We start from the raw sequence: 14,147 nt of genomic DNA, 5'->3' as shown, positions 1-14,147 counted from the left end.
CACATAAAGAAGGAAGTGAGGCTGGAAGGGACTATAAAGAGCACAAAGAGTGAAAGAAAGCATGGGGATTGGTGGGTGTCAGTGAGTAGGAATAAAGGAGTGAGGGTTGAAAAGTTATAAAATTGTGGCTAAAAAGTGGGACACTGGGTTGAGATTTTAGAAGGAGAGCAATTACGCTTCAAGACAAGGTCCAAGGTGTAGCCATGGATTTGGTGAGCTAAAATAAGGGAAGATGAGGTCATGGAACCATATGCAGCTTAACGTTGTCCATATGGATGTGGGTGATGTGAGGATTTTTAAGTAAAGAGACAGAGTGCCCTAGAAATTCCTAATCCTGGATAAATGACAAAACAATTGGTAGCTAATAATGGTAAATGATGAGGGTGCTATAGCTCATTGACCTGGATATTTAGAAAATGTTTATGGAAGATAAAAATGATAATGAGTGTGATAGTGAATATTTTGGGACGTAAATGGCATCAAAATAGCCAATGTGAGCTTCTAGCATGCCAAGTCACCTTCTAGCTTGAGATGCAAGAGTTGGTTGTGGAGATGAATAGCCAGACAGTGTCTTTTTCACCCTGTAACACTGAATATTGGGGAAGAGGTGTCAGAGTGAATTTTCTTCTGATACGTTCCCAGGGTGACTGGGAATGGGGTAGGAGCCATACATCCTCAGGTCTAAGCTGTTGTCTTGCAAGCGAATGCCAGCGTACAGAGTTGAGGCCTCTAGTCATAAGCATTGTAGTTGGGGTGGAGGACTGCTGCCCAGGAGCTGCGATGTTTTGTTTTAGTTTCTGCATTTTGCTTTTTCTTATGTAAATTTTAAAAGTGATCTAACTGGGAAAGAAAAGCTCTGAAAGGATTGGTTTATCAGAGAGATTGTTTTAGAGAGTAAAGTAAAAGACACATAAAATATTGGGTTTTGCTTGCTCTGTCAAAACCCCTGGATGTAGATGAAAAAGTATGAGCTCAGAATCCAGGACTCTTGAGTTTGAGGTGGCAGGAACATTTTGGGGCCCACTTGTAAGATATAGCTACTGAATCCAGTACCTCCGAGAAGTCTAAATCTAAAACATTTTCCTCTTCAGATCCGAGTTCCCTTCCCTATTATGTTAAAACTGCCATTTTCCTCAGCTCCCTGCTGTTCTTCAAGAATTTTCTTTGATTTGTGAACTCGGGAACTAGATCTAAACTCCATCTATTCATAGTTCTTTGCAGGAATTTCAGAAGAAATAGGATGATAATGGAGTCAGTGGTGAGGTTAGGTATAAGAATGGCCTTATGAATGCTTTGAATTACAGAAGTAAACAAATTTAGACACAAAATACAGGATTAGGTAGATAGTGAACATCTGAGGGCCCCCCAGGAACTCCTTCAAAGGCTCTTGGCAGTAGAGAGAGATCTTTGGTAGGGACAGTTGCTTTCAGAAGAATAAGAGGTGGAAGCAGCCACTTTATTTAAGAAATGATTGAGGTTATAGAAATAATTTATAGATTCTAATCTTAACTGTGTGATATTAAGAACCCGGGGTGGGGGGGTAGGGACTGCTGGGTGGCTCAGTCGATTAGGTGTCTTCTTTTGGCTCAGGTCATGATCCCAGGGACCTAGGATGGAGTCCTGCATCAGGCTCCTTGCTCAGTGGGGAGCCTGCTTCTCCCTTTGCCTGGTGCTTCCCCTGCTTTTGCTCTCTCTCTCTCTCTGACAAATAAATAAATAAAATCTTAAAAAACCAAAACCCAGTACCATGTGGTACATGCAGTATATACCAAACACAGAGTGACTGACTAAATTCCTCTGATGAAGCACCTCAGTATAATTGTAGTTTAACGTCGTAGTCTAAAATTTTGAAGGCATTTTTTTCTCCTGAATCAGAATTCAGAGCTTGCTCCAGCTTTCTCTTCCTTCTCTTGTTCACTTTCTTTCCCATTCACTTCCTCATGATAATTTTACCTGCTTTAGTATTTAGTATGTACAGCACATGCTCCCCTTACTCCTGTATCTATTTAAGCTTGGTTCTTTGCCTTCCCCCCACCCCCCCAGCCCTGCCTGTTAGGTCCTTTAGCTTAATCATCCATGTCTGCTTGTACTAGATTGTTTCCCTAAGAACTCTGTAAGCCACAGAGTGAAACTGATTTGGATTTTACAGCCCTGGTGATTTTCCTTCTGGTGTACTCCCAAGAAAATGCTATATAACACAGGAGCTGATGAGTCATTTTGTAGGGCCTTTGCTTTCTATTTTATATTTGAAAAATTAGGTATGATCATGAACCTGGAAATGTCTCTTAAAATCATGAGGATAATACAACCGTAAGATAAAATCATCAGTGTTAGTTTTGGTCTCTGATTAACGTAATATATTGTGGTTTTGAGTAACTTGAGTTCCCCAATAAACATTTCGTTCATGTGAAATTTCATTTTTCTACATTTTCATTGCTGGTACTGGAAGCTGACTAGAATTACTTGGCACCCACTGCTCTGTGTCTGGCGTTCTGGGGACCTTACACCTGTCAGACCATTAAATCATCACAGCAGGCTTGTACTGTAGGTCTGGATTCTCCCATTTTACTGAAAAGAGATCGAAGCCGAGCGTGTTGAAGTTAACTTTTCATATGCCACTCAGCTAGTAAGCCTCAAAGCTGGAATTTGATCTCTGTGTGTGTGGCCCTGATTACAACAGGCTCCTCAATTGGAGATAGACATGGGAACGTATTAAGGCTTCCCTTTGGATTTGGACATTCATATGGATAAGAAATGAAGCCAACTGCTATTGGTTGAGATGGTAGGCTGTTGAGAATTAATTCAGCTTGGTATTGAGTATAATCTCTGGCAAGATCCCAGGCTTCTGTCACATAGTTCTGCCAGTGAAGGGTTGCCTTGATCATCAATAATTTAATTTCTACATAGTATAGTTCCATTGTCTAAGGGGATGACCTGTGGGAAAATAAATTCATTGAGGTCATAGTGTGTATTTCCCCCAGCTTATTTGAAGCATCACTGGCATAGTTATTTTATCTTCTAATCCTTGGCATTTGATTCAGGGCCATGATTTCCAAAGCTGGTCTCTTGGCTGGGCTCCAACATCTGCCATTTGTTCCCGCCTTCTCCTCCCCATTACATACCTCCCCACTGATAGTAGCTTCTGAATCCAATCTCCCTCTTCTTCAGTCTATCCTAAATATTGCCAATCATAGTAATTTTTTCACAGTACTAACTTCGCTTCAGAATGCTATTGTGCTTCGTGTCATACTCTATGATTCCATTTATATAATGTTCTTGAAATGACGAAATTATAGAGACGGAGAATTGATTAGTGTCTGCCTGGGGTTAAGGATGTTGGGATGAAAGGAGACAGGTTTGACTCTAATGAGGGTGGAATGAAGGAAATCCTTGAATCATCAAATAGCTTCATATCTTGATGTACGATAGTGAGTACATGATGCAAACGTGATAAAATAACCTAAAACTATATGCAAACTTTATCTATGTCGATTTCCTGCTTTTGATATTATACTATCAGTATATAACATGTCATTAATGGGGGAACCTGGATAAAGGCTACATGAGACCTCTCTGCTATCGGTAAAACTTCATGCGAACCTGTAATTCTATAAAAATAAAAAGTAAAAAAAAATACTATTGTGCTTTAAAATGTTTAAGTTCCTATGTCTGTCATATTCATTGTGTTTTATATTCTTTGTTTCCTCCTAAATTAATCATACAAAGTCATCTCCTGATTTTTTTCTTCCTAAATCTTGGTTAACATTATTAACATAATGTTTGTCTTTTATCAGATTACCAAGAAATGCTTTTTGAATTAATTAAACAATTAAATATACTTTATGAAAGAACAGTGTATCAGTACTTGGTCTCATTACTAACCATCTTGTTTTCCTACTCACTTCCTTATTCATTCTTGTCTTTGTGTAATCTCTTTCCATGGACTAAGCAGCATGCCAGGGGTTTGATTGGTAGAGTCTGGAAGACTTGGGCTTGCGTGAAGGGGTTGCATTGCCTGTGGCCACAGTCATATAGCCCAAAGTCCACTCAAATTCTAAAAGGCAGTGGCTCTTTGAGGACTTAAGACTTAGTGTTATAAGAGCCAGGAAACCAGGATATGAACTACGGTGAACCACAACCATCCAAGCATTCACATTTACTAAGACTAGTTTTATAGTGCAGTATATGATCTTTCTTGGTGAACATTCCATTTATGTGTACCTGAAAAGAAAAAGATAACTCTGCTGTTATTAGTTTTTTATGAAAATCTGTTTTAGATCTTCTATGTCTTTAATGATTTGGGGGGGGGGGTCTAGTTCTATTAATTACTCAAACTATGATTGTGGAGTTGTCCATTTCTCCCTTTATCTGTCAGGTTTTGCCTCATGTATTTTGAAGCTCTGTTATCAGGTGCATACAGATTTATGATTGTTGTGCCTTCATTCTGATAAATTCACCCTTTTATCCTTATGAATGATCTCTTTCTATCTTTGTCTTGAAGTCTTTGTTATTAATTTAAACACTTGAGTCTTATGCTTACCATTTGCATGGAGGTATAACTTTTCCCTCCTTTACTTTCAGTTATATTTAATGTGAATCTCTTAAAGACAGTATAGAATTGGATCTTGCCTTTTTTTTTTTTTTTTTTTTAATCCCTTCTGTGTAATTCAGCCATTAGCATTAAATGCAATCCTTGGTACAATTAGATTCAGGCACCATTTACTGTTTGTTTTTTATTTGTCCCTTCTGGGTGTTTTGTTCCTCTGTTCTTGCCTTCTTTTGGATTAAATGTTCCAAAATGATTTTGGAATTCCACTTCATCTCTCTGTTGTTTTTTAATGTTTTTTTGTGCTTGTCCTAGGGATTACAGTATATCCTTAATTTTTCTTAGAGTTATTGTTTAGGGTTAGTATTACAACATTTTATAGAAGATGTAAGAACCTTGAAACTGTATATGACCATTTAACCTCTCCCTGACATTATGCTGTAATTGTCATGTGTATTACATTTACATATTTTATAAATCCCATAGTGAAGTGTTAGAACTTTTACTTTAAACAGTCATGTATTTTTAAAACATTAAGAGAAAAATAGTCTTTCATATTTACAATTTCTGGTGCTCTTCATTGCTTCTGGATATTTGATTTTCTGATATCATTCACCTGGAGAACTTTGGGATTTTTTTCTACCTTGGGTTTGCTGGGACAAATAACCCCAGTTTTCTTTAATGTGTTAGTTTTTTAATTTATCTTCATTTTTAAAGGTCTATGGCCTGGATATAGAATTCTGGGTTCATAGTTGTCAGCTCTACCTTCCTTCCCCTAGATCTTCATCATTGTACTGTCCTCTGTCCTCCATGGCTTCTTATGAAAACATTGATTTTTACTGTTTTTCCTGTATTTAATGTGTCAAGTTTTTATCTTCTTTTAAAAATGTTTCTTTATATTTGGTTTTCAGCAGTTTGACTCTGTGTACCTGGATGGAGCTGTCTTTGCACTTACCCTGTTTGGGGTTTTCTGGGCTTCTTTAGTCTGTACATTGGTCTTTCACCCAAACTAGGAAATTTTCAGCTCTTCCCCCCCCCCCCCCCTGCATTTTTCTCTCTCTCTTCACCTCCTGAAACTTGAGTAATACAAAATGTTTGCTCTTTTGCTCATGTCGCGCAAGACGGTGATCATCTGTTTCTTCTTTGGATTGGATTTTCCTTTTTTGCTTCCTTAAGCATATTTATATTGACTGTTTTAACATCATTGTGGGCTAATCCAGCACTTGGGTAAATTTCCACTTGAATATAGGTTAGATTTTCCTGCTTGTTCATATGTCAAGTAATTTGGGTTGCATTGAATTTACTTTGTGAATGATAATTTGCATCAACTCTATTCTATATGTTCCTTCAAAGAGAATTGATTTTTTTTTTTTTTTTTTGGAGGGGGGTTCTTAACAGGCAGTTAATTTGGCTGAACTTAAACTAAATTTTGACTTTTCTCTGGCAGGCGGCAGTTCCCCTGATCCATTCAGAAAGCTAATATTGAACAAGTGCTGAGTGTCATGCACCATAATAGGTGACTGTGTTAGAAATAAAAATAGACATGGACCCTTACCTCAAGACACTTACAGTCTAGCTGATAGAGATAGGAAAGTGAACAAATAAGCATGATAACTTCCCATACGTCACTGAGATAATACCTGGAGGAAGCAGTAGGGTTACTGAGAAAGGAGTTGTGAAATTGTTAAAATGCAATTTAAAAATTATTTTTAAAGCAACCCAATACTTTTGAGAACAGGAGATAGTTTATTTGTTATATATCATGATGATGAGAGAGCGGCTGTTGAATAATTGTTAGTTCCACTGTCTTCCTGTTCTTAATTCTTTGAAGAAAAGGACATGTTTCAAAAGCACAGCATATTGTGGGGAAGCAGTATTAAAAATAAATGTTTAAATTCTGAACTGCTGTACCAAATAGGAATATTTTATGTTTGGTTAAAAAAAAAAAAGATTTGATAAAATCTAAGCAAACGACACAAATGATCATAGATTAGGGAATATTAGATATTGCTGAGAATAAAAAGACCTATCTATACTAAAGGTACCACTGTTGGGAGAAAGATATTTCAAAAACCATTTATACTAATGGAAAATATATCTTAAAAACCTGTTAAGTTTCCTATGTCAAATACCAAGGAGGTTTTTTTTGTTTATACTTATATCTGTAAAAATGAATGGGTAATGTGAGGTTGGTTTTTATTTTGTAAAAACACTTGCCTTAGCAGTAATTTGAGCCTTTCTTTTCTCTTTTTTCCCTGTTTTAACAGTGTATCCTATTCAGTACATGTATCTGAAGATTACCCAGGTATGCTTTTCTTCTTTCTATTTTTTATTACAAATACTCATGTCATGATTTCTTTGAATATTTTTTCCTTCTGGAGATGGAAAATATATATAAATATATCTAGGAGTGAAATGTTGGCAGGAAAAGACTTGAAGATCTAGAAGAATTCTGCTGGTTGCCTGTGAGATTCATGTCTTACCCTGAGATGCAGTCCAGAAGCAAAATAGTTTCCTGATGAAAAGTCATTTACTTGAGCCCATGTGATAGCTTCAGCCTGTATATATTTATCTCATTGCAAGTAAAACAAAGATTCTCTGAGCTGGTTTGGTTGTTGGATTTGGAACATCATTTGGCTTTTCATAACGTAAATATAATAGGTAAGAATAACAGCTAAACTAATAGCTAAAAATAGTAATAGCAAAGAATAGGCCTGTCTTCATTTTTCTAAGCATATGAATGATTAAACAATTCTCACAATAATCCTATGATATTGTTACCATAACATCACCATTTTCCTCCTGAATGATGACACACCTAGTAAGAGGAAGAGTTGGGACTTGAACCCAGTAGTCCAGAGCCTGTGGACTGTCCCACTGGACTAGACTAGGTATCTTGTATATGCATGGCTCTTCTCACTGTGTGTCTGTCTCCTGAAATAGATTAGTAGGCCCACACACACTTGTCCCTAGAAGACAGAATGTAAGAACACTGCAGATCCATTTTTCTGTAAATCAAACAAGGGTTTTTCTTCTAGGCCATGGTCAGTCCTATTTTCGAGATGCATGCCACCTCACAGAGCCCAGGCTGTGGATGCCAACATTTCAGTCATGGCAATTTGAAGATACAAACAAGATGTTCCTCTTTAGTATTTTCTGCACAAGTGATATCTATAATTTTATCTTGAATAAGAGCATAAGGATTGCAGACTTAGTGCAGAATAAATACACCTTGATTAGTTTACCTCAGAGAAAAGAGTATAATCCAGGAATCTAGTGTTTATCATATTTTGTGACAAAGAACAGCAAATTTTAACTGCCTACATTTCATATATATATGTATATTCCAACATCTGACTTAATAAAATCAGATGGTCACCAGATTATACTGTTGTGATCTGCCAGTGTCATAAATTGGAATCAATTCTTATTCAAATCTAGCCATTTTATTCACACACTGTGCATGATTTGGATCATATTTTTCTATGTAAAATTACTAGATTGTTATAAGTAACTTTGATTATATGTACTTTGAGTATTATTAAAAAATAATTAGTTCATAAGGTAGTATGAAGATGTAAAACTTACTTCTTTAGCATTTAGGCTAGTATTTTTTGTGGCCGTTTGCACCATGCACTTAATCTTTTTTTTTTTTTTGTAATATCAAATGTTACATTTAAAAATAATTTTATAGGGGTGCCTGGGTCACTCAGTTGGTTAAGTGTCTGCCTTTGGCTCAGGTCATGATCCTGGGGCCCCATGTAGGGCTCCCTGCTCAGGGGGGAGTCTGCTTCTCCTTCTCCCTCTGCCCCTCCTCCTGCTCATGCTCTCTCTCTGTCACTCTCTCTCTGTCTCTCAAATAAATAAATAAATCTTAGGGCGCCTGGGTGGCTCAGTTGGTTAAGCGACTGCCTTCGGCTCAGGTCATGATCCTGGAGTCCTGGGATCTAGTCCCGCATCAGGCTCCCTGCTCAGCAGGGAGTCTGCTTCTCCCTCTCCTGCTCCCCCCTCTTGTGCTCTCTCTCTCACTGTCTCTCTCAAATAAATAAATAAAATCTTTAAAAAAAAAATCTTAAAAGTACCATGGTTAACATTAAAAACAAATAAAAATAAAAATAATTATGTAAATCATAAACTATCTTACAGTTATTTTGCTATGATCGCCACATGTGTTAAGCGTTAGTATTCTTTAAGACTATTGTATAGTTTTATATGGGGAGTTATTAATTATTAAAAATATGCTTATTTTTATATAAAAGTATATAAAGTGTTCTAGGCAGATTTCATGGAAATAGCAAGACAAAATATTTATGAAGAAACATTTTTTGTAGATGATTTTGCAATCAACTTTCTCCCTTATGATGTTTTTGATGCTGAATGTTTGCTAAATAAGTATGTTAGGAAAATTAAAGTTACCTCAGTGTTGTAAATATTATAATTATTGTGCTTCTCATCTGAGGCAGCTTCTAGAAATGTCAATCATGAGAGGACTTTAAGTTAGGGTGATAGAAATAATGCCACAAATCAAAACCCACCTTGAAGACTGTTAAGTGAATAATTCTGTAGCACAGGAAATAGGGCAGAAGATGCCTTTGGTAAACCAAGCGAACCAAATGTTTAGCTCCCTCTTGTGGCCAAGATGCATCACTGACTTTTTCTCACCTTGCGGGAGGGAGCCCCTCTTGGAAACGCAATATACAAAAATTGAAACTTAAAACTAAAACACTGGTTATCATTTGTGCTTTTTTAAAACAAATTCCCATCCTGGAGAGAGTCTGTAGTGAATTTACAATATAATTTCATTTCTAAAAATAAAAGAAGTGTAAATAAAACACCAAGTATGGGTGAGAGAAATTTTAGTGCATTTGGAGGTCGTATTTTGAATTGGTTGATGTAACCAGTACACTGTGTACCAAGTATTTTCATATACATAATTGAATTGACTCTAAATGCCAGTTTGTGTATAGGCAGAACAAAGGCTGTCGTCACATTTTATACTTGAAGAAATATGCCAAGAGAGGTTAAATAGTATTTCCCAAGGACATGTAGTTTGGTGGTAAAATCAAACCTATAATTCAGTTCTAATTCCTAACTATCACTTATTGGGGAGAAGTAGTGGTAGTATTTTTTATGGAGCTTTCTTCAAAGTGAATATTACCATGATAATATTTCCCCATTGTTAAATTTTAATCTACATTTATTTGTACTAACAGTTCAGTTAATACACTTGATTTCTCATGTAGATAATGTTGTATAAAAGTTATATGTTTGCTTTCCCTTTCCAATATTCATCCTTGTGTTTTTTTCTCCCATAATGCTACTAGAACTTCCAGATTAATTTTTAATAATCTATATGAAAGTTGGCAGCTTTGTCCTTTTTTTCCAAAATTAGTGACCATACTTTCATCTGCTTTCAGAAAACTACTTTTCTCATTTACCAAGCTTTTTTTTTTTTTTTTTTAAAGAATGAGTATTAAGTCTTTAGCAAATTCTTGTTTAACTTCTGTTGAGGTATCACATATGTTTTCTCCTTTGAACAACAAGGTGACAAGTTATATTATTAGTAGATATCTTAATGTTGATCTTTAAGAATTAGATGCATTTTGGGGGTGCCTGGGTGGCTCAGTCGGTTAAGCGTCTGCCTTCAGCTCAGGTCATGATCTCAGGTTCCTGGGATCGAGTCCCGCATCGGGCTCCCTGCTCTGCAGGAAGCCTGCTTCTCCCTCTGCCCCTCACCCTGCTTGTGTTCCCTCTCTCACTGTCTCTCTCTCTCTGTCAATTAAATAAATGAATAAAATCTTTTAAAAAAAGAAGAATTAGATGCATTTTGTCATATACTTTGCCACCAAAGGCTTGACATTGTACCTATTCTTTGGCATTCAACAGAGCATGCAAGCAAATCTCTCTGAGCCTGGTATCTTTTTAGGGATGGTTCTGGGATTAATAATCGTTATTTTTCTGCCACGATTATTATCTGTTCTGATTTTCTATTTCTTAGTCATTTTTAAACATGTGTTCTTCTTGAAAGCTCACTATGTTGGTGAAATGTGCAACCTTTTCAACAAAAAGTTGTTCATAGTATTCAGTATGTACATCTGAAAATCTTCCGCATCTCTGTGGCTGTTTCTCATTTCTGTTGTTTTACATTTGTTCTTGCCTTTTTCTCCCTTTGATTTTTCTTCCCCAGAGTTTTACCTACTGTAAAAATCCTTTCAAACAAATAGCTTTTTACTTCATTTTTAATTTCTAAATGCAGTAATCTTGATAGTACTTTTGTTAATTCCTTCTGCTAATGTTCCTCAGTCTTCCCCCCCCCATCCTAGTTTCCTGGATTATATGGTTGAGTGATTATTTCATCATCCAAGTTTGAAAATTTGGAACTTTCTTTGTCCTGTGGAAATGTATGAGCATAATCCTTCAAATTCAGGATTATGTCACCCTGTTTATCTCCTTAGGAACGAATTTATCATTTTATAATTCCAATCTATTAAGTAACCATGTCATCTATTGAAATTAGTCAACAGTTTTGCTTTTGTGAACAAAGACGGTCTTTAGTGAGCATTAGTTTTACCTTAAATAACATGTATATAAATGCAATGCTAAATGATAGGTTGGTTCTTTAAAATAAAGTGAAGAAATAGAGCAACCTTCTGGTTTACTTGTACTTCCTTATGTCATATACACTGTAGACAGATTTTGCTTTTTGAAGGTAAGTATATTACAAGTCACAGATAATTGGCTCTGCTGTAATAGAACAGCAGAGTTTTTTCTCATCAATTCCCACCTTTAATTAGGAGGCTCACCTATTGGTGGGTGTAAATTCTCTCATCCCTTTTATATGCTTTACAACATACTGCAATTGTTGAGTGACAATTTTTTGATATTAAAAAAGCATAACAAAGCATTGATGTTTGGATTCAGACAGTTTCACCACTTACTAGTCATGTGTAATTTTAATTACTGAAATAATTTGGGCAAATTGCTTAATTTCTCTGAGCCGTGGTTTCCTCATCTTTAAAATAGGGATAATAAATGACTGGCTTGAAAGTTGACATGAAGTACATGAATATTATATATAACATTCAGGGGAGACATCCAGATTATATTATAAAACCAATAAAATTATAATCCCTTTAGTTACATAGTAATGAATAATGGAATGACTTGGCTTAAATCATGTTGCATCTGAAATGGAATGAAAACAGTAGTTCAGGAGATGCTTTTTCATGGCTTTCTACCCATCTCTCCCCAATTGTCCACGAGAGTTCCAGTAATGCTTGCATAGTCTGGTAGGGCGGGGAAGAGAAAATGTTCATACTGGTTTTTTTTTTTTTTTTTAAAGATTTTATTTATTTATTTGACAGAGAGAGTTAGTGAGAGCAGGAACACAAGCGGGGGAGTGGGAGAGGGAGAAGCAGGCTTCCCGCCGAGCAGGGAGCCCGATGCAGGGCCCGATGCAGGGCCCGATCCCAGGACCCTGGGATCATGACCTGAGCCGAAGGCAGACGCTTAACGACTGAGCCACCCAGGCGCCCTGAAAATATTCATACTGTTAACAGCCTTTAATAAAGATCTTGAGGTCCTCTACAAAACTTACACATTAAAGAACCTAACTGTCTCCAGAAGTTTCAAAAAAAAAAAAAAAAATTTGGCAGCTCTGGAGTCAAGTGGGAGAATTCCAGTGAAGGAATTTGAGTTTGAAAACATTTTATTCTGTCACTGACTCATTCTGTTACCTTAAATGCATTCCTTATTCTTTTTATGTCCTACTTTCTCATGTCTAAACAAAGATGATGTTATTATTACAGATGTCAAAATACTTTGAGGAAGGTTTAGAAATGATTATTTAAACAACAACAACAAAAAGAAAACAGAATTCATTCATACAGCTGGACCGATCCTCAAAGTGCATCAGCAAACCTTCATTTTTAGAACTAAGCTGACTGTGGCTTAGTTAAAAGGGATCAATAACTAGTTGGTAGCTGGGTCTAGATTTTATGTGCTTTGTCTACTTTCCTGTATTTCTGTTCTTCACTTGGGTATATACCCCGTTGACCTGGCCTATTAATGTTGTAATGATGATTTAATAGATATTGTCTTGAAACCTGAAAACATTTTGGCTTGGATAAATTAAGCCAGAAACAGAAATTGAAAGTGTTCTAATGCCCAAATACTGATGAAAATACAAACTGGTAGAAAATCTCTTAGAAAATGATATGGTTGACTGTGTAGTCCTGTCTTTCAGCATTATGCAACATGTCTTCACCAAATTATATTCTCTTGAATCAAAGTTGACTGCTTTCCAGTATCAACACTACGTAAACCATTTGAACCTTTAAATTGAGTTATTCACTTCCCCATTTTCATAAACAGAAAATCCTAACTTACTTGCCTCTTGAAGCTATAGTAAAATCCTCCTTGTTCCATGACACTGAGATACTGCGTGATACTGTGTCCATTTTACGGATTTTTCTGGATCTCCCCTTCTAGTTGGTGGTCAGCTATTACTTCCGTTACTGTAAGCCACACCTTTTTTTTTTTTTTTAGATTTTATTTATTTATTTGACAGAGAGAGACACAGCAAGAGAGGGAACACAAGCAGGGGGAGTGGGAGAGGGAGAAGCAGGCTTCCCGCTGAGCAGGGAGCCTGATGCGGGGCTTGATCCCAGGACCCTGGGATCATGACCTGAGCCTAGGGCAGACGCTTAGCGACTGAGCCACCCACGTGCCCCTAATCCACACTTCTAATACTCATTTTCTCCATAAGTTTACTTCAAGGAATCCATTGTACACAGGAAAAGTCTAATTCAGTTGATTCCATAGCAAATAACTTGGATCAGTAAGACTCTGAATGAGGGTTTAAGAAATTTAAATAATGGCTTTGATAGAGGGGTTTTGATTCCTACCTCAGCGTATGAGGTTACTGACAGAAGAGACTCCAGATGAAACGTCAAAGTCTCAATCAATATGATGAGACAGTAATTAAAGTAAATTTATATTAAATCCATTTCTTAATTTGTGGTCCCACTTGATAAACACAAAAATCTCACACCTTCCTTGATGCTATTTGAAAACAAAACAAGGCAAAATTTGCAATTAAAATAAAGTAATGGGGCAAACCTGTTTTGTTTCAAATCCAATCTATACTCATGTCCTCTTACCTTCCAGAATAACTGTGAAAGCCTTGTGTCTCTGTTGAGCATCTTTATAGCTACGCTGTGACTACATATTGCTCTCACTGACTCAGTACTCTAGGTCTTAAAAACAGTGCAGATGTTTCTTTGGAAATAAAGTAATGACTTTGATATCTATCAGTTAAAGATCATGTTCTCACTGTACTGACACAATATTATGAAAACTTGGCTCAAGATCTTTTATCTTGTACTCAGACAGTTGTCAGAATACTCATTTCCTTTTGCAGAAACTGATACAGGTTTCTATTATTTGTTGGGAATATTTTACACTTTTTATTTTTATATTTTATATATTTTATACAACACGGAGAGTATTATAGGACCACTGCTGATGAACTGATGAAGTGTTTGTTAAACAGCTCTCTCACAGATGCTCTGTACTCCTCAATGAACCAACTAGGATAAAT

The 14,147-nt window shown here is 36.4% G+C and overlaps 1 protein-coding gene across 2 annotated transcripts in view; it reads left to right on the top strand.

Moving 5' to 3' along the window:
• The window catches only part of PARP8 (poly(ADP-ribose) polymerase family member 8), a 173,220-nt gene that overhangs the window by 83,943 nt on the left and 75,130 nt on the right, over positions 1–14,147 (top strand). For both annotated transcript variants that reach the window (XR_010413283.1, XM_064596707.1), the window contains exon 4: positions 6,814–6,851. Coding sequence is in view for 1 of the 2 variants with exons in the window: in XM_064596707.1 (XP_064452777.1) it covers positions 6,814–6,851 (38 nt within the window). In the remaining variant the exon portion in view is untranslated. The remainder of the gene's footprint in view (positions 1–6,813; positions 6,852–14,147) is intronic.

Source organism: Mirounga angustirostris, unplaced genomic scaffold, assembly GCF_029215605.1.
Source record: "Mirounga angustirostris isolate CCGP_5_RB_7025 unplaced genomic scaffold, mMirAng1.0.hap1 SCAF_7, whole genome shotgun sequence".
Lineage (NCBI taxonomy): Eukaryota > Metazoa > Chordata > Mammalia > Carnivora > Phocidae > Mirounga > Mirounga angustirostris.
Note: the sequence above shows the minus strand (reverse complement) of the source record. Positions and strands in the feature narration are given on the sequence as shown.